We start from the raw sequence: 18,807 nt of genomic DNA on the forward strand, positions 1-18,807 counted from the left end.
ATCCATCCCAGTCCCCCCAGTCATCCCAGTTCCCCCAGTGTCTCCAGTCCATCCCAGTCCTCACAGTGCCTCCCAGTCTGTTCCAGTCCTCCCAGTGCCTCTCAGTTCCCCCCTCTGTCCCAGTTCCCCCAGTTCCCCCAGCCTCTCCCAGTCCTCCCAGTCCCTCCCAGTCTGTCCCAGTCTTCCCAGTGCCAGTCTCTTCCAGTTCCCCCAGCAGCTCCCAGTCTCCTCAATCCATCCCAATCCCACCAGTCCTCCCAGTTCCCCCGTCTGTCCCAGTTCCCTCAGTTCCCCCAGTTTGACCCAGTCCCCCCCGTGCTCCCAGTGCCTCCCAGTCTGTCCCAGTTCCCCCAGTGTCTCCAGTCCATCCCATTTGTCCCAGTCCCCCCCAGTGCCCCCAGTCTGTCCCAGTCCCTTTGTCCCCTGTCCGTCCCTCGGTTGTCCCCCCCCTGCCCCCCCAGTCCCCGCTGTCCCCCCCGTGTCCCCCCCCGCTGTCCCCCCCCGCTGCCCCCCAAGCTGAACAAACAGCGCTGACGCGGGAGCGGGGCCCCGTGCCGGGACCGGCCCCACGGGGAACCGGCACCGCCCCACGGCCCCCCCCGCCCCTCCCGGAGCACAGCCGGGCCCACAGCCCCGCCCAGCCCGTCCCAGTTCCATCCCAGTTTCCCCCAGCCCCTCCCAGTCCGTCCTAGTCCGTCCCAGATCCCCAGTCCTCCCAGTGCTCAGACTCCCCAATCCTCCCCAGTCATCCCAGTCCATCCCAGTCCTTCCCAGTCCATCCCAGTCCCTCCCCAGACCATCCCAGTCCCACTCAGTCCATTCCCAGTCCATCGCAGACCCCCGAGTCCCTCCCAGTCCTCCCTAGTCCATCCCAATCCTTCCAGTCCTCCCAGTTCCACTCCATCCCAGTCCTCCCAGTTCCCAGTCTCTCCACCCTCTCATTCCCTCCCAGTTCTTCCCAGTCCTCCCACTCGCCCCAGACCCTTCATTCCCCTCCTTCCCCAGTCCCTCCCAGTCCATCCCAGTCCCTCCCGCCGCCCCCCGCCCCGCGCAGCTGCTGCCCGTGGGCGGCAGGAATGCGACAGCCGGGGGGACACGGGGGGGGGACAACACGCGTGACACACACAGGACACTCGCACAGGGCACCCACAAGACACACGCGTGTCACACGCAGGACACACAAAGGACACGCGTGTCACACACAGGACGCGCGGGGGTCTCAGGGGGTCCCTGTGTCCCCGCTGTCGCTGATTTGGGGGGGGGTCGTAACCCCTGCCCCCCCCCAACCCCCACGCGCGACGGGGAGGGGGCGGGGTCAGGGGTGGGCGGGGCTTTGGTGGCGCTCAGACCCCGTTGGGCTCCGCTCGGCTGAGTTCGGCTCCTTTCGGCTCCGCTCAGCCCTATTCGGGTCCTTTCGGAGCCTTTCGGCTTGGCTGAGACTCGGCTCAGCTCAGCTCGGCTGAGTTCGGGTCCTTTCGGATCCGTTCGGCACCGCTCAGCCTCATTCGGGTCCTTTCGGCTCCGCTCAGGCCTGGTTCGCCTCCACTCGGCGTTATTCGGGTCCTTTCGTCTCTTTCGGCTCGGCTCGGCCCCATTCGGGTCCTTTCGGCTCCGCTCAGCCTCGGCTCGGCTCCGCTCGGTCTTACTCGGCTTTTTTCGGCCTCACTCGGCTCCTTTCGGCTCCTTTCGGCCCCTCTCGGTTCCGCAGCCCCCAGCACCGCCCCCCACCCCCAATCTGAGGGGGATCCCGTGGGGAAATTGGGGGGAGGGGCAATGAGGGGGGACCCCAAACCCACTCTGGGGATCCCCATGTCCTTGGAGACCCCCAACCCCACCCTGGGGGTTTCCATGTCCTTGGAGAGACCCCAATCCCACCCTGGGGGTCCCCATGTCCTTGGATACCCCAAACCCACCTTTGGGTGTCCCCGTGTCCTCGGAGGGGTGGCACTGACCCCTTCCTGCCACCCCTGCAGGATTTGGGGTCAGGGAACCCCGATTTCACCCCAAATTCCTCGCTGGAGCCTCTGGATATCCCCTCCCCCGAAGCCCCAAACCCAGGGACACCCCAAAAACCCAGGGACAGCCCAAATCCACCGCCTGCACCCCAAAATCACCACCACCACCATCGGAATGGGGGAATTTTATGTGATGCACCCAAGGTTTGGTGCCTGCTGGGGCTGCCCAAGGTCCCGTTGGTGCCCCCAGGGGATTTCGGGATCCCCTTTGCCCCCACAAACCCAGGGACACTCCAAATCAATCAATCACATCCCAAAAGCACCACCACCATCAGAACTGGGGGGGATTTTTAATAAATAAATTCGTGTTTTGGGATCATCACTGCAAGTGGGGGCTGGCCAAGGTCCTGCTGCTCTCCTGAGAGATTTTGGGGTCCCCCTTGCCCCCAAAAACTCAGTGACACCCCAAATCCACCACTCACACTCCAAATCCACCACTCACACCCCAAACCCACCACCACCACCATAACTGGGAAGATTTTAACTATTTACACCCGGATTTTGGTGGCATCACCTCAGCTTGGGGTTGGCCAAGATCCCATTGCTCTCCTGAGAAATTTTGGGGTCCCCTCGTCTCCACAAACCCATGGACACCCCAAACCTACCGCCACCACCATCATGGGGAGGATTCTCAGTATTTACACCCAGATTTTGGTGGCATCACTGTGACTTGGGGCTGGTCAAGTTCCCATTGCTCTCATGAGAGATTTTGGGGTCCCTCTCGCCCCGACAAACCCAGGGACACTCAAAAAACTCAGGGACACCCCAAACCCACCACTAATATCATAAAAAGGGGAATTTTCCTTATTTACACCGGGATTTTGGTGGCATCACCTCGACTTGGGGCTGGCCAACATCCCGTTGGTCTGCTGAGCGATTTTGGGGTCCCCCTTGCTCCCAAAAACTCAGTGACACCCCAAATCCACCACTCACACCCCAAACCCACCACCACCATCACAACTGGGAAGATTTTTGCTATTTACACCTGGATTTTGGTGGCATCACCTCAGCTTGGAGCTGGTCAAGTTCCCACTGCCCTTGTGAAGGATTTTGGGGTCCCCTTCACCCCCATAAACCCGGGGATACCCCAAACTCACCACCACCACCGTAACAGGGGGAGTATTTTCCCTATTTACACCGTGATTCTGGTGGCATCACCGCGACTCGGGGCTGGCCAAGGTCCCGTTGATCTCCTGAGAAATTTTGGGGTCCTCCGTGTCTCCACAAACCCAGGGACACCCCAAAACCACCACCAATATCATAATAGGGGGATTTTCAGTATTTACAGCTGGATTTTGGTGGCATCACCTCAGCTTGGGGCTGGCCAAGGTCTCGTTGCTCTCATGAGAGATTTTGGGGTCCCTCTCGCCCCAACAAACCCAGGGACACCCAAAAAACTCAGGAACGCCCCAAACCCACCACCACCATAACAAGGGGGTATTTTTCCCCATTTACACCGGGATTTTGATGGCATCACCGCGACTCGGGGCTGGCCAAGGTCCCGTTGCTCTCGCGGGGGGACATTTCGGGGTCCCCCTCGCCCCCCGCGGCCGCGGCCTCGTCCAGGCGGCTGGGGATGGACCAGTACAGGTGGGCATCGCGGCGGGCGGCGGCGGCTGCCAGCTGGCGGGCACTGCAGGCCGGGGTGGGCACGGGCACCGTGTGGTGGAAGCCGCCGTAGTCCACCTCGTAGAAGCCTTCCTCCAGGCTGAGCAGCGGCGTGAAACGGTGACCCCAGAGCACCTCGTCTGCCAGGTAGGAGCTGCGGGCCTGGCACGTCATCCCTGGGGGGCACAGGGTGGGGGCACCCCGATATCTGCGTCACTCTGGGCATGGGGACCCCAAAACCCAAAGGTTTCTGACCCCAGAGCACCTTGTGGGACCCCAACATCTGAATCACTCAGGGCACCCTGACCCCAATACCTGAATAATTCTGGACATGGGGACCCCATTACCCAAAGAATCCAGGACATGGGAAACCCTGAATCTGGTAGGAGGGGTCTGTGAAACCACCAGAATTTGGGGCACCCCGATATCTGAGTCACTCTGGGAATGGGGACCCCAATACTTGATTCACTTAGGACAGGGAGGACCCCAAATACCTGAAGAACCCAGGACACAGGAAACCCCAAATCTGGTAGGAGGGGTCTGTGAAACCACCAGAATTTGGGGCACCCCAATACCTGAATCACTCAAGACATGGGGACCCCAACACCTGAAGGTTCCTGACCCCAGAGCACCTCGTCCGCCAGGTAGGAGCTGCGGGCCTGGCACGTCATCCCTGGGGGGCACGGGGTGGGGGCACCCCGATATCTGAGTCACTCTGGGAATGGGGACCCCAATACCCAAAGGTTTCTGACACCAGAGCACCTCATGGGACCCCAATTCCTGAAGATTCCTGGCCCCACAGAACCTTGTGGGACCCCAACACCTGAAGAATCCAGGACATGGGAAACCCCAAATCTGGTAGGAAGGGTCTGTGAAACCCCCAGAATTTGGGGCGCCCCAATATCTGGGTCACTCAGGGTATGGGGACCCCATTATCTGAGTCACTCTGGGAATGGGGACCCCAATACTTGATTCGCTCAGGGTATAGGGACCCCAACATCCAAAGAATCCAGGACACAGGAAACTCCAAATCTGGTAGGAGCGGTCTGTGAAACCACCAGAATTTGGGGCACCCCAATACCTGAAGGCTTCTATCCATGTGGAGATTACACATCTTCATTTATGTGTCCCCATGGAGATGAGGTGAACCCAAGGAGATGAGGTGAACCCATGTTGGTGTCCCCAAAGAGACAACGTGTCCCCATGGAGGTGATGGGTCTCAAGAAGATGATGTCTCCTCATGGAGATGTCCCCATGGAAGTGATGGATCCCCATGGAGGTGATGTCCCCACAGACATGAGATGTCCCCATGAAGATGATGTGTCCTCACGGACGTGTCCCCATGGATCTGTCCCACAGAGATGAGGTGTCCTCATGGAGATGTCCCCACAGATGTGTGCCATGGAGATGTCCCCATGAAGATGATGTGTCCTCATGGACGTGTCCCCACAGAAGTGTCCCATGGACATGATGCATCCCAAGAAGACGATACATCCCCACAAAGACGATGTGTCTCATGGAGATGACATCTCCATGGGTGTATCCATACAAAGACACCACACCCCTGTGCCGCCAAGGCCATTGAGATGTCCCCATGCCACCAAGGCATCCATGTGCCACCAAGTTGTCCCTGCTCCACTGAGGCGTCCCCGTGCTACTGAGGTGTCCCTGCGCCACCAAAGTGTCCCCATGCCACCGAGCCATCCCCCACTCCACCAAGGCATTCCCATGCCATCGAGATGTCCCCATGCCACCAAGGCATCCCCATCCCACCAAGACGTCCCCACCCTGTTTACCTGTGGCCTCCACCATGCCCTCGAGGATGACGACAATCTCAAAGTCATCCCTCTCCAGCTGCCCCCGTGACACATCCCAGAAGGGGCTGCGCTCGTCGATCTCGTGGCTGATGATGAGCGGCGACACGAGGAAGAGCCGATCGTCGCCCGTCTCGAAGCCCACGCTCAGGTCGGTCTGGTCGAGCGGGATGAACTCGCCCTCCTGCGTCTGCTTGGACTGGATGAGCTTGGCGCGGATGGAGGCCTCGACGATGTGCGAGTCGCGCAGGTCGCCCACGCGGAACATCAGGCACAGGCGGTCGTCGCGCAGCGACACCACGGCGTGCGAGGAGAACACCAGCGTCTCGGCGCGCTTGTTGGGCTGCGAGATCTTGACGAACATGCAGCCCACCATGAAGGCGTTGACCATGGAGCCCAGGATGGCCTGCAGCAGCAGCAGCACGATGCCCTCGGGGCACGTGTCCGTGATGACGCGGTGGCCGTAGCCGATGGTGGTCTCGGTCTCGATGGAGAACAGGAAGGCCGACACGAAGCCGTTGAGGTTGTTGACGCATGGCGTCCACGTGTGGTCGCCCAGGTGCTCCAGGTCGCCGCGGCTGTAGGCGATGACCCACCAGATGAGGCCGAAGAAGAGCCAGGTGAGGGCGTAGGCCAGGATGAAGATGAGGAGGCTGAAGCGCCACTTGAGGTCCACCAGGGTGGTGAAGATGTCGGTCAGGTAGCGGTAGGTCTCGCGCACGTTGCCGTGCTGCACGTTGCACTTGCCGTCCTTCTCCACGTAGCGCTGGCGCTTCCGGGCCCCCGCGGTGCCCCCGGCCCCCCATGGGCGGCGTTTGGGGGCCTGGGGGGGCTGGGGAGGGGGCTTGGCCTCAGCCGGGACCCCCGTGGGGACCCCCTCGGGGACCCCGCAGAAGGCGGCGTTGTCCTGAGCCATCGGCGGCGGCTGCGGGGGACAGGGGGTGAGGGCTTGGGGGACTGGGATGGAGAAATGGAGGGATGGAGACCTCAAACTGGGTGAACTGGGAGGAGGAAATGGGTGGATGGAGGTGACAAACTGGGGGAACTGGGATGGGGAGAATGGGGGGATGGAGGTGCCAGATGAGGAGACTGGGATGGGGGAATGGGGGGATGGAGACATCAAACTGGGGGGACTGGGATGGGGAGAATGGGGGGATTGTACCCCCAAACTGGGAAGATTGGGATGGCGATGATCACTCCAAACTGTGGGGACTGGGAGAGAGGAATGGGGGCATGGAGATCTCAGACTGGGAGGACTGGGATGGGGGAGTGGGGGGATGGAGACCTCAGACTGGGGGGACTGGGAAGGAATGGGGGGATTGCACCCCCAAAGATTGGGAGGAGGGAATGGGGGGACGGAGGTGCCAAACTGGGTGCACTGGGATGGGGGAGTGGGGAATGGAGCCCTCAAAGTGGGGGGACTGGGATGGGGGGAAAGGGGGGATTGCACCCCCAAACTGGGGGGATTGGGAAGACACAATGGACGGATGGAGGTGCCAAACTGGGCGAAATGGGGGGGAGGAATGGGGGGATTGCACCCCCAAACTGGTGAGACTGGGATGGAGGAATGAGGGAATGGAGGTGGCAAACTGGGGGGACTGGGATGGGGAAATGGGGGGACTGGGATGAGGGAGTAGGGGATGGAGACCTCAAACTGGGGGAACTGGGAAGAGGGGATGGGGGAAATGGAAGCACCAGACAGGGGGGACTGGGATGGGAGAGTGGGGAGATGGAAACCTCAAACTGGGGGGACTGGGACAGGGGAATGGGGTAATGGAATCCTCAGAGTGGGGGAACTGGGAGGGAATGGGGTGATGGAGGTGCCAAACTGGGGGGACTGGGATGGGGGAGAATAGGGGGTGGAAGCGCCAAACTGGGGGGACTGGGATGGGGAAATGGAAGGATGGAGGTGCCAAACTGGGGGCACTGGAACAGGGCCTTGCACATGCGCCAAGCTCCCCTCTTGCACACTCACCCCGGGTCACGCGCACACCCCCACCCCCCCTTTACACACGCGTGTGCCCCGATGTGGGATGGGGGGGGTTCCCTCCAGCATCACCCCCAATTCCTCCCTCCCCATTCATTCCCCATCCTGGATTTTGGGGGGGCCCTGGCCGGATTTGGGGTGCACGGCCGGGTTTGGGGGGCATAGCGGGGTTTAGGGGGCACGGCCAGGTTTGGTGGGGGCCCAGTCGGGTTCGGGGGGTGCACGGCCGGGTTTGGGGGGCATAGCGGGGTTTAGGGGGCACGGCCGGATTTGGGGGTCACGGCCGGGTTTGGGGGGCAGAATCGGGTTTAGGGGGGGGCAGAGTCAGGTTGGGGAGGGCATAGCCGGGTTTTAGGGGCATAGCCGGGTTTGGGGGGCACGGCCGGGTTTGGGGGGGCCATAGCCGGGTTCAAGTGTTCCCGGCCCGGTTCGGGGGTCTCCCCTCGCTCCCCCCCCGCGCCCCCCGCCCGCTCTCACCGCTGCCGCAGCCCCGCTCGCTCCGCTCTCTCCGTGTCCCCCCCCCCCCGCCCCGTTCCGTTCCCCGGCAACGGCCGCGCTCGGATAAAAATACCGGGAGCCCCCGCCCCCCCCCCCCACCGCACGGACACCCGGCCCGGGGGTGGCCAGCGACAGCCCAACCCCCCCCGGGATCGGCTTCGCCCCCACCATCACCGCAACCCCCCTAAAATTAGCGCAACCCCCCAAAATTAGCGCAACCCCCCCATCATCAGCGCAACCCCCCCAAAATAATTAATCCGGGGTGCTCCTCATTAGCCTAGCCCCCCAACCCGACCCCGGGGTCAGCTGCACCCCCTGAATTATCACAGCCCCCCCCTGAATGATCACAGCGTCCCCAAGCCATCATCAGCCCTTCATTAATTAGCCCTCCATTAATTAGCCCAGGGGCCCCTGCGCTAGCCCAGGGCTGCCGTTCGCTCCCTCGGCTCAGCGCCCCCCCCCCATAATTAACCAGGGGGTGCCGTCATTAGCCCAGCCCCCTCCCCGCCTCAGCCCCTCCCTCCCCCCCTCATTAGCCCAGACCCCCTCATTAGCCCCCCCTCATTAGCCCAGACCCCCCCTCATTAGCCCCCCTCATTAGCGCAGACCCCCCCCTCATTAGCCCCCCTAATTAACCCAGACTCCCCCTAAATAGCCCAGCCCCCTCCTAATTAGCCCAGACCCCCCCCCCCCCATTAGCCTGGGGTCCCCTGACAGGCCCCGCCCCCTCCGGTAGCCCCGCCCCCGCGGTCACTCGCCCGCCCCTCCCCCCAGGGTGGACAAAGGGTCTTTGTGGCTCCGGAGCGGCCGGGACGGGGCTGGAGTGGGGCAGCCACGGACACACGGACACACGGATATACTGACCAACACACTGACCATCCACCCACGGACACATGGACACATGGACATATGGATATACTGACCAACACACTGACCATCCACCCACGGACACATGGACACATGGATATACTGAGCATCCACACACGGACACACGGACCAACACACTGACCATCCACCCATGGACAAATGGACACATGGATAAACTGACCATCCACGGACACACTGACCATCTACACATGGACACACAGACACACGGACACAGACACACAGACACACTGACCAGCCATGGACACACTGACCATCTACACATGGACACACAGACACACTGACCATCTGCCCATGGACATACAGACACACGGACACAGACACATGGACACACTGACCAGCCACTCACAGACACATGGACACATGGACACACTGACCCATGGACACACGGACATACAGACACACTGAGCAACACACTGACCATCCACCCACAGACATCCGGACACACGGACACACTGACCATCCACACACGGACACACAAACACATGGACATACTGACCAACACACTGACCATCTACCCATGGACGCACGGACACACAGACACTGACCCATGGACTCACGGACATATGGACACACTCACCAACACACTGACCATCCACACACGGACACACAGACACACGGAAACATGGACACACTGACCAGCCACCCATGGACATACAGACACAATGACCAGTCACCCACGGACACACGGACAGACGGACACACGGTGTAGCCCCAAGCACTCCCCGGTGCCCTCGGGACCCTGCCCGGACCCTCCAGGACCCCCTTGGAGGCACCGATGCCCAGGAGGCGCCTATGAGACCCCCGGTGCCCCCGCCGAGACCTCCAGTGCCGGTGCCAGTGCCTGGACAATCCCACCGGGACCCTCCGGTGCCCCCACTGGGCCCCCCATTGCCGGTCCCGATGCCCGCACCCCCCCCCATCCCCCCCGGTGCCCCCATGGCGGTGCCGGTGCCCGCGGGCGGGGTCCCCCGGTGCCCCCCCCGTGCCCGGTAACGTGACCCGGTGCCGGCCGGCTCCTTTTCCACCCCATTAACCCCCGGCCCGCCCCCGGCGGCTCCTCCCCGGTTCTGCGGGGGGGGGGGGTGCCCGTCCCGCCGCCGCGGCCCCGCCGAGCCATAAAGCCCATGGGGAGCCGGCCGGGCTGAGCACGGCGGGACCCGCGACCCCCCCAGCAAGGTAAGGGCGGCCCGGGGGGGGTCCCCGGGGGTCCCCCGTCCCCTCCCGGGGGGTCCCGAGAGCAGCGGGCACCGGGCGGTGGCGCTGGGATGGCACCGGGGCTGTAGAGGGGACCCTGAGACCCCTTGTCCCCCCCCTGGTGGCACCGCAGCCCCGATGTCCCCACATCCCTGTGTCGCCATCACCCATGAGGCCACGTCCCCCTGTCCCTGTGTCCACCCATCACCGGTCCCCAAATCGCCGTGTCCCCAAGTCCCTCATGCCCACGTCCCCAAATCCTAGTGGCCCACATTGCCATGTCCTCGTTTCTGTGCATCCCCATGTCCTGATGTCCCCATGTCACGTACCACCCTGTCCCTGTGTCCCTGGATCCCCATGTTCCCCATATCCCAATGTCCCCATATTCCCAAATCCCCATATCCCCATGTTTCCCCATTGCCATGCCCCATGCCCTGATGTCCCCATGTCACGTACCACGCTGTCCCTGTGTCCCCATATCCCCATGGCCCCCTGTCCCTCTGTCCCCAGGATCTGGGATATCCGTTCTCACATATCCCAGTGTCCCCATTCCCTGTTGCCATGTCCCCATTTCCTCATATTCTCATATATCCCAGTGTCCCCATGTCCCCATATTCCCCCATCCCCATATTCCTGTGTCCCCACTCCCCTGTGTCCCCATGTCCCCACACCCTCAAATCCTGCGTCCCTCTCCCATGTCCCCAACACTCTGTGCCCCACATCCCCATGTCACACATCACCATGTCCTATGTCCCCACAGTCCTGTCTCTATATCCCATGTCCCTGTGTCCCCATGTCCCCCATCCCTCTATTCTGATGTCCCCATGTCCCTGTGTCCCCTGTGCCCCACGTCCCCATGTCATGGATCCCCAGGTCTAATGTCCCCAAGGCCCCTGTCCCTTTATCCTCATGTCCCCATGTCCCAGGTGAGGGTTATCCTGGGTGTGAATTATCCCAGGTGTGAATTATCCCAGAATTTGAATTATCCCAGGTGTAGGTTATCCCAGGTGTGGGTTATCCTGGGTGTGGGTTATCCTGGGTTGGTTATCCCAGGTGTGGGTTATCCCAGAATTTGAATTATCCCAGCTGTGGGTTATTCCAACTGTGGGTTATCCTGGAATGTTGGTTATCCCAGGTGTGGGTTATCCTGGAATGTTGGTTATCCCAGGGTTAACCCACATTAACCAGGTGTGGGTTATCCCAGGTATGAGTTATTCCCTGATGTTGGTTATCCTAGCTGTGGGTTATTCCAAGTGCCCCAGAATTTGGGTTATCCTGGGTGTGAATTATCCCAGGTATGAATTATTCCAGGTGTGGGTTATCCAACTGTGGGTTATCCTGGAATTTGGGTTATCCCAGGTGTGGGTTATTCTGAGTGTCCCAGGTGTAGATTATCCCAGGTGTGGGCTAACCTGGGTGTGGGTTATTCCAAGTGAGGTTTATTGTGGAATATGGGTTATCCTGGAATGTGGATTATCCTGGGTGTGGGTTATCCCAACTGTGGGTTATCCTAGGTGTGGGTTATCCTAGATGTGGGTTATTCTGGAATTTGGGTTGTCCTGAATGTAGACTATCCCAGGTGTGGGTTATCCTGGGTATGGGTTATTGTGAGTTATCCCAGGTGTTAATTATCCCAATTGTGAATTATCCAGGTGTGGGTTATCCCAGGTGTGGGTTATACCACGTGTAAATTATCCCAGATGTGACCTAAAGCTCCATTTTGGGGCCCCCCCCGATGCTGTGAGGAGGAATCTGGGACCCCCATCCTGGCCGTGGCCATAATGGGGACACCCCCCGGACTCCCATGGTCACCATGGGGATGGGGGACACCCCCGGGACCCCCAGTGGGGACATGAGGGGGACAGGAGTCCCCCAGGACACACAGTGGGGGCCTGGGACCCTCATGGTGGCACTGACAGTGACAGCGGACCCTGGGACCCCCGTGGTGGCTGTGACGGTGACAGAGGAGCCACAGGATCCCCGTGGTTGCCATGGCAGTGTCAGGGGACCCCTGTGGTGACAGTGACAGTAACGATGGAGGTCCCTGTGCCCCCTTGCTGGCAGTGGCAGTGGGGTCCTTGTGCCACTCTTGGTGGCCCTGGTGGTGTTGGGGGCCCTGTGCTAGCGGTGGGGGTGGCAGTGGGGGTCCCTGTGCCCCCTCGGTGACAGTGCCATTAACCATGGGGGTCTCTGTGTCCCCTCAGTGACAGTGGGGGTCCCTGTGCCCCTCCTTGGTGGCTCTGACGGTGTCACTGGCACCCCCTTCTGTGGCAGTGCCATTAATGATGGGGGTCCTGTGTCCTTCTCGGTGGCCCTGGCAGTGTCACAGTCCCCCCCCCCTCGATGACAGTGCCATCAGCCATGGGGGTCCCTGTGCCCTCCTCGGTGACAGTGCCATCAGCCATGGGGGTCCCTGTGTCCCTGTTAGTGACAGTGGGCGGTTCCTGTGCCCCCCTCGGTGACAGTGCCATCAGCCATGGGGGTCCCTGTGCCCCCCTCGGTGGCAGTGCCATTAGCAACGGGGGTCCCTGTGTCTCTCTTAGTGACAGTGGGAGGTCCCTGTGCCCCCCTCAGTGACAGTGCCATCAGCCATGGGGGTCCCTGTGCCCCCCTCAGTGACAGTGCCATCAGCCATGGGGGTCCCTATGACCCTATTGGTGGCAGTGCCATCAGCCATGGGGGTGCTTGTGTCTCTCTTAGTGAGAGTGGGGGTTCCCCGTGCCCCTCTCGGTGACAGTGCCATCAGCCATGAGGGTCCCTATGACCCTATCGGTGACAGTGCCATCAGCCATGGGGGTCCCGGTGTCCCCTCGCTGGCCCTGGCGGTGTCGCGAGCCCCCCGGGACCCCCGCGCTGGCGGTGGCGGTGTCGCGCGGGGCTCTGCATCTTAACGAGGGCTCCGTCAAAGCGCCTTTGTCCCCCCGCCAGCCCCATTGAAACCTCGGCTCCGGCCGCACAATGGCCCCACTGTCCCTGTCCCCGTCCCTGTCCCCCCCCCCGCCACCGCCACCCCACCGCCACCCCGCCTTCCGCCCCCGCCGCACCCACCCCGCGCCCCCTTCCTCAATTCGGGGTCCCCTCCTGGGGGCTGTGGGACCGCTCCCCATCCCCCCCAAATCCCAGGTACCCCCAGTTCGGAGCAGCCCCGCGCCCCAGTTTGGGGCGGGCGCGGCTGGCGGGGTGCCCGGTCACGCCTGGCACCGCCGTGCCGTGGGAACGGTGCCCGCGCCGCCGGTGCCAGCGGGACGCGGGGAACGGGGACGCGTCCCTGGGGCCCCCCCCTCAGTCCTCCTGTACCCCCCCATGTAGGGCCGGGCCTTTGCGGTGACCCCCAAAGTGACCAGAACCCCCCGAGGGGAAACTGAGGCACAGGGAGGGTGTAGGGGTGGTTAATGGGTAACCGGTTGTGCCGCGGGCACCGGGAACAAGCTGCGGCTTGTCCCGAACCGTGTCCGGGCACCGGAGCACGCCCGGGGGGCACGGGGGGCACGCGGGGCCCTCCGAGGGGGGGTGGAGATCCCAAAAATGGGGCAGGGGGGTTGGGGAGACCAAAAATGGGGGGGGGGGTCAGCATATAGAGAGGGGTTGGGACCACTCTAGAGGGGGGCAGGGGTGTGCAGAGACCCCCAAACAGAGGGTGGGGACATGGTGGCTTTGGGGACATGGGGGGCTCTGGGGACCCCCAGCAACTCTGGGACAGTTGGTGGCTTTGGGGACATGGGGGGCCTTGGGGACATGGTGGCTCTGGGGACATGGTGGGGCCTTTAGGGGGGCACAGTGGCTTTGGGGACAGGGGAGGTCCTGGGCACCCCAGGAACTTGAGGACACAGTGTGGCTTTGGGGACAGCTGGTGGCTCTGGGGACATATGGGGGTTCCGGGGACCCCCAGCAGCTCCAGGACAGGTGGTGGCTTTGGGGACAGGGTGGCTCTTGGGGGACACAGAGGCTCCAGGGACAGGGGGGGGCTCTGGGGACCCCAACAGCTCCAGGACACACGGTGGCTTTGGGGACACCCAGTGGCTTTGGGGACATGGGGAGCTCTGGGGACACGGTGGCTCTGTGGGGACACGGGGGGCTTTGGGGACACCCATTGGCTTTGGGGACATGGTGGCTCTGTGGGGACACGGTGACCCCAGGGACCCCCACAGCCCATCTGTGAAGGAGCAGCTCCGTGTCCCCCTCTTTGGGGACACCGCTGTCCCTGTCCCATCCAGGACATTTCTCTGACGGTGGCAGTGCCACTCGTGTCCCCCAGCCTTGGCCGCCACGGGGACACCGGGCTCCAAGGAGACCCCCCCCGTGGTGCCACCACCCCCGGTGTCCCCATGTCCCCGGCACGCTGCCCCTTCCGCGGCGGAAACGGTGGCAGGGCCAGGGGCTGGCGGGGGCTGAAAGGGCCTTTTTGGGATGGGGACACGGGGACACCGGGGAGGCGCCTGGCGCTGCCATCGGCCGTTTGTCCCTGTCACCTCCCATTCATCACCTTCCTCTTCCTCCCGGACGCCCGGGACACTTCCACGGCCACCACCGGAGATGCCAGGGGACAGGGGGGGACATGGGGGGGACACTGAGGGGACACCGAGGGATTTGGGAATGAGGGGCACGTGGAGGGATGGAGGGACATGGGGATGGACGGAGGGACAGGGGGATGGACAGAGGGACAGAGGGATGGACAGAGGGACAGAGGGATGGACAGAGGGACATGGGGATGGACGGAGGGACAGTGGGGGTGGGCAGAGGGACAGAGGGACAGGGGGATGGACAGAGGGACAGTGGGGGTGGGCAGAGGGACAGGGGGATGGACAGAGGGACAGGGGGATAGACAGAGGGACAGTGGGGGTGGGCAGAGGGACAGAGGGATGGACAGAGGGACAGAGGGACAGAGGGATGGACAGAGGGACAGAGGGATGGACAGTTACAGGGATGATCCCCCTGGTTCCCCCCCTGATGTTGTCCTCCACCTGTCCCTCACCTGTTCCTCTGTCCTCTGCAGGTGCTCCTCTCCATTTGTCCCCCACCTGTCCCTGTGTCCCCGCACATGTCCCCTCACCTGTCCCCACAGATGATTTCCATTTGTCCCTGCCCTGTCCCTCCTGTGTCCCTGCAGATGATCTCCTCCATGTGTCCCTCACCTATTCCTGAAGATGAGCTCCTCCATTTGTCTCGAATCTGTCCCTCACATGTCCCTGTGTCCCCCAGATGATGTCCTCCATGTGTCCCCCACCTGTCCCTCCCTTGTCCCTCACCTGTCCCTGTGTCCCCACAGATTATGTCCTCCATGTGTCTCCCACCTGTCCCCCACCTGTCCCCATGTCCCCACAAATGATCTCCTCTATGTGTCCCCCACCTGTCCTTCGTCCCAGCAAATGATCTCCTCCACCTGTCCCTCCCCTGTCCCCACCTGTCCCTCACGTGTCCCTCACCTGTCCCGCAGATGACGTCCTCCACCAAGGTGTACTACAGCCAGACCACGCAGACCGACAGCCGCCCCCTGATGGGGCCGGGGCTGCGGCGGCGCCGCGTGCTGACCAAGGACGGCCGCAGCAACGTGCGCATGGAGCACATCTCGGACAAGCGCTTCCTGTACCTCAAGGACCTGTGGACCACCTTCATCGACCTCCAGTGGCGCTACAAGCTCCTGCTCTTCTCCGCCACCTTCGCCGGCACCTGGTTCGCCTTCGGCGTGGTGTGGTACCTGGTGGCGGCGGCGCACGGCGACCTGCTGGAGTTCGAGCCGCCGGCCAACCACACGCCGTGCGTGATGCAGGTGCACACGCTGACCGGCGCCTTCCTCTTCTCCCTCGAGTCGCAGACCACCATCGGCTACGGCTTCCGCTACATCAGCGAGGAGTGCCCGCTGGCCATCGTGCTGCTCATCACCCAGCTGGTGCTCACCACCATCCTGGAGATCTTCATCACCGGCACCTTCCTGGCCAAGATCGCGCGGCCCAAGAAGCGCGCCGAGACCATCAAGTTCAGCCAGAACGCCGTGGTGGCGCAGCACGACGGCAAGACCTGCCTGATGATCCGCGTGGCCAACATGAGGAAGAGCCTCCTGATCGGCTGCCAGGTCACCGGCAAGCTGCTGCAGACCCACCTGACCAAGGAGGGCGAGAGCGTGCGCCTCAACCAGCTCAACGTGGACTTCCAGGTGGACACGTCCTCGGACAGCCCCTTCCTCATCCTCCCGCTGACCTTCTACCACGTGGTGGACGAGGCCAGCCCGCTGCGGGACGTGTCCCTGCGCTCGGGCGACGGCGACTTCGAGCTGGTGGTCATCCTGAGCGGCACCGTGGAGTCCACCAGCGCCACGTGCCAGGTGCGCACGTCCTACCTGCCCGAGGAGATCCTGTGGGGCTACGAGTTCACGCCGGCCATCTCGCTGTCGGCCAGCGGCAAGTACGTGGCCGACTTCAGCCTCTTCGACCGCGTGGTGAAGGTGGCGGCGCCGTGCTGTCACCACGAGGCCGTGCGGTTCGGGGACCCCGAGAAGGTCAAGCTGGAGGAGTCGCTGCGCGAGGCCGAGCGGGACGGGGAGGGGGCCCCGCTCAGCGTCCGCATCAGCAACGTCTGAGGTGGGGGACACGGAGGTGACATCGGAGCCGGGGCCAGGGGTGGCCAGGGGTGGTGGCGGAGCGAGGGGGTGGTGGCAGATGGTGGAGGTGGTGCTGTGGCTGGAGGTGGCAGCAGGGGCAGGGGGTGCCAGCATCTGGGGGTGTCACCAGATTCAAGGGGACACCAACATCTGGAGGTGGCACCAGTCTGAAAGGGACACCAGCCCCAAAGGGACACCAACAACTGGAGGTAGCACCGGATTCAGAGGGACACCAACATCTGGAGGTGTCACCAGTGCTGGAGGTGCCACCAGCCCCAAGGGGACACCAACATCTGAGGGTGTCACCAGATTCAAGGGGACACCAACATCTGGAGGTGCTGCCAGGTTCAGGGGAACACCAGCATCTGGGGGTGTCACCAGCGCTGGAAGTGCCACCAGCCCCAAAGGGACATCAACATCTGGGGGTGTCACTGATTCAATGGGACACCAACATCTGGAGTGTCTCCAACAACTGGAGGTGCCACCAGCCCTAAAGGGACACCAACAACTGGAGGTGTCACCAGCCCTGGAGGTGCCACCAGCTCCAAAGGGACACCAACATCACCAACACCTGGAGGTGTCATTGATACAAGGGGACACCAATATCTGGAGGTGCCACCAGCCCTGGAGGTGCCATCAAGTCTAGAGGCGTCACCAATGCCTGGAGGTGTCACCAGCCCCAAAGTGACACCAATGCCTGGAAGTGTCACCAACATCTGGAGGTGCCACCAGTCCCAAAATGCCACCAGTCTCTAAAAGTGTCACCAACACCTAGAAGAGCCACCAGCCAAGATTCCACCAGTGCCTGGAAGTGTCACTAAGCCCTGGAGGTGCCACCATCTGGAGGTGCCACCAACTCCTGGAGATGCCACCATGCCTGGAGGTGCCACCAGCCCCAGAGTGCCACCAAGCCCTGGAGATGCCACAAGCCCTAAGATGGCACCAGTCCCCGGAGTGACACCAAGCTCTGGTGCCCCAAAGTGCCACGCACCCCTGAAGGTGCCACCAGTCCCAAGGTGTCACCAACCCCTGGAGTGTCACCAGCCGTTGGAGGTGCCACCAAGCCCTGGAGTGTCACCATGCCTGGAGATGACACCAAGCCCCAAAGTGCCACCAACCCCTTGAGGTGCCATCATGCCTGGAGTGCCACCAATCCACGGAGGTGCCACCACCCCTGGAGTCTCCTGAAGTGTCACCAACCCCTGGAGGTGCCACCAGCCCCAAAGTGCCACCAATGCCTAGAATTGCCACCAACCCATGGAGGTGCCACCAGCCCCAAAGTGCCACCACCTCTGGAGGTGCCACCAATCCCTGGAGGTGTCACCTACCCTTGGAGGTGCCACCACCCCCAGGACGCCGCTGCTCCCCCCCCTGCCAGGGGAAACTGAGGCAGGAGCCCCCTCCCCGCCCCCCCCAAGCGCTGGAGCCCCTCCCTGTCCCCCCCCCCACTCCGGGCGGTGTCGGGGGGTCCCCCCGGGGGTGTCACCGATAATCGAGGCCACCGTGTCCCCTCCCCCCCCCCCGCCCGTTGCTGCTGCTTAACGTAGACCCCGCCATTAACGCGGCCCCCCCGCGCCGGGGCAATTAGTGCCACTAATTAAAGGTGTCGGTAATGAGGAAGGAGCGGGACCCCCCCCAACCAAAACCGCCCCTCCCCCATCCCTTGGGGGTGGGCCCGAGCTCGGTTTGGGGGCGGGGGGGGAGGGGCAGGAGTTCAATAAAGGTGACATCGATGGTGGGGGGTGTCCCCGGTGTCCCCATGGTGACCCCCGGTGTCCCCTCAGCCCCAGGGACACCCCCAGTGTCCCCACTGTGACCCCCAATGTCCCTTCAGCCCCCAGGGACCCCCCCCAATGTCCCCAGGTGTCCCAAATGTCACCCCAAAGGGTCCCCCAATGCCACCAAGGACCTTCAGGGTCTCCTCCAGCCCCCAGGGTCCCCCCACAATGTCCCTTCAATGTCCCCAAGGACCCCACAATGTCCCCAGTGACCCCCCAATGTCCCCTCAATGTCCCCAGAGATCCCCCCACTGTCCCCAAGGAACCCATAATGTCCCCAGTGTTCCCCCAGTGTCCCCAATGTCCCCAGGTTCCCACCAGTGTCCCCCCAATGTCCCCAGGGACCCCTCCCCATGGTCCCCTCAATGTCCCCAGAGACCCCTCAATGTCTCCAGTGTCCCCCCGATGTTCTCAGTATCCCCCCATTGTC

General features: G+C 62.7%; 2 protein-coding genes across 35 annotated transcripts; one reads left to right on the top strand and one right to left on the bottom strand.

Annotated features, from left to right (window-relative positions):
• Window positions 1-2,125: 2,125 nt before the first annotated feature.
• Window positions 2,126-7,634, bottom strand: KCNJ9 (potassium inwardly rectifying channel subfamily J member 9). 3 transcript variants are annotated; one of them, XR_012577344.1, is made up of 4 exons: window positions 5,420-7,162; window positions 4,705-4,971; window positions 4,256-4,296; window positions 3,664-3,758 (listed from the first exon to the last, which is right to left on the bottom strand). XR_012577344.1 is itself a non-coding variant. In XM_074529403.1 (3 exons), the coding sequence occupies exons 1-3, from the start codon at window positions 6,555-6,557 to the stop codon at window positions 3,489-3,491; spliced, it is 1,449 nt and encodes a 482-aa protein (XP_074385504.1). In that variant the 5' UTR covers window positions 6,558-7,634; the 3' UTR covers window positions 2,126-3,488. The 3 variants fall into 3 exon arrangements, 2 of the variants coding, with proteins under 2 accessions (XP_074385504.1, XP_074385503.1); XM_074529403.1 differs by lacking the exon at window positions 4,705-4,971 and having other exon boundaries at window positions 2,126-3,758; window positions 5,420-7,634; XM_074529402.1 differs by lacking the exons at window positions 4,256-4,296; window positions 4,705-4,971 and having other exon boundaries at window positions 2,126-3,799; window positions 5,420-7,159.
• A 2,190-nt stretch (window positions 7,635-9,824) lies between these two features.
• Window positions 9,825-18,337, top strand: KCNJ10 (potassium inwardly rectifying channel subfamily J member 10). 32 transcript variants are annotated; one of them, XR_012577386.1, is made up of 4 exons: window positions 9,825-9,986; window positions 15,439-17,725; window positions 17,808-17,862; window positions 17,898-18,337. XR_012577386.1 is itself a non-coding variant. In XM_074529718.1 (2 exons), exon 2 carries the CDS (start codon window positions 15,439-15,441, stop codon window positions 16,576-16,578), a length of 1,140 nt encoding a protein of 379 aa, XP_074385819.1. In that variant the 5' UTR covers window positions 9,825-9,986; the 3' UTR covers window positions 16,579-18,337. The 32 variants fall into 32 exon arrangements, 1 of the variants encoding a protein (XP_074385819.1); XR_012577387.1 differs by having other exon boundaries at window positions 17,936-18,337; XR_012577391.1 differs by lacking the exon at window positions 17,808-17,862 and having other exon boundaries at window positions 15,439-17,429; window positions 17,653-17,725; window positions 17,863-18,337.
• The last annotated feature ends 470 nt before the right edge of the window (window positions 18,338-18,807 follow it).

The sequence above is a fragment of the Zonotrichia albicollis genome, chromosome 30 (genome assembly GCF_047830755.1).
Source record: "Zonotrichia albicollis isolate bZonAlb1 chromosome 30, bZonAlb1.hap1, whole genome shotgun sequence".
NCBI classification, from domain to species: domain Eukaryota; kingdom Metazoa; phylum Chordata; class Aves; order Passeriformes; family Passerellidae; genus Zonotrichia; species Zonotrichia albicollis.

Bases quoted from the DNA above. Each gene is read 5' to 3' on its own strand.
- KCNJ9 (XM_074529403.1), bottom strand. From the start codon at position 6,557: ATGTCTCCATCCCCCCATTCCCCCATCCCAGTCTCCTCATCTGGCACC. The intron at 4,297-5,419 runs GTAAACAGGGTG...CGTGCCCCCCAG, and splicing joins GGGCATGGTGGAGGCCACAG to GGATGACGTGCCAGGCCCGC. The intron at 3,759-4,255 runs GTGCTCTGGGGT...CTGGCAGACGAG, and splicing joins GCTCCTACCTGGCGGACGAG to GTGCTCTGGGGTCACCGTTT.
- KCNJ10 (XM_074529718.1), top strand. From the start codon at position 15,439: ATGACGTCCTCCACCAAGGTGTACTACAGCCAGACCACGCAGACCGAC.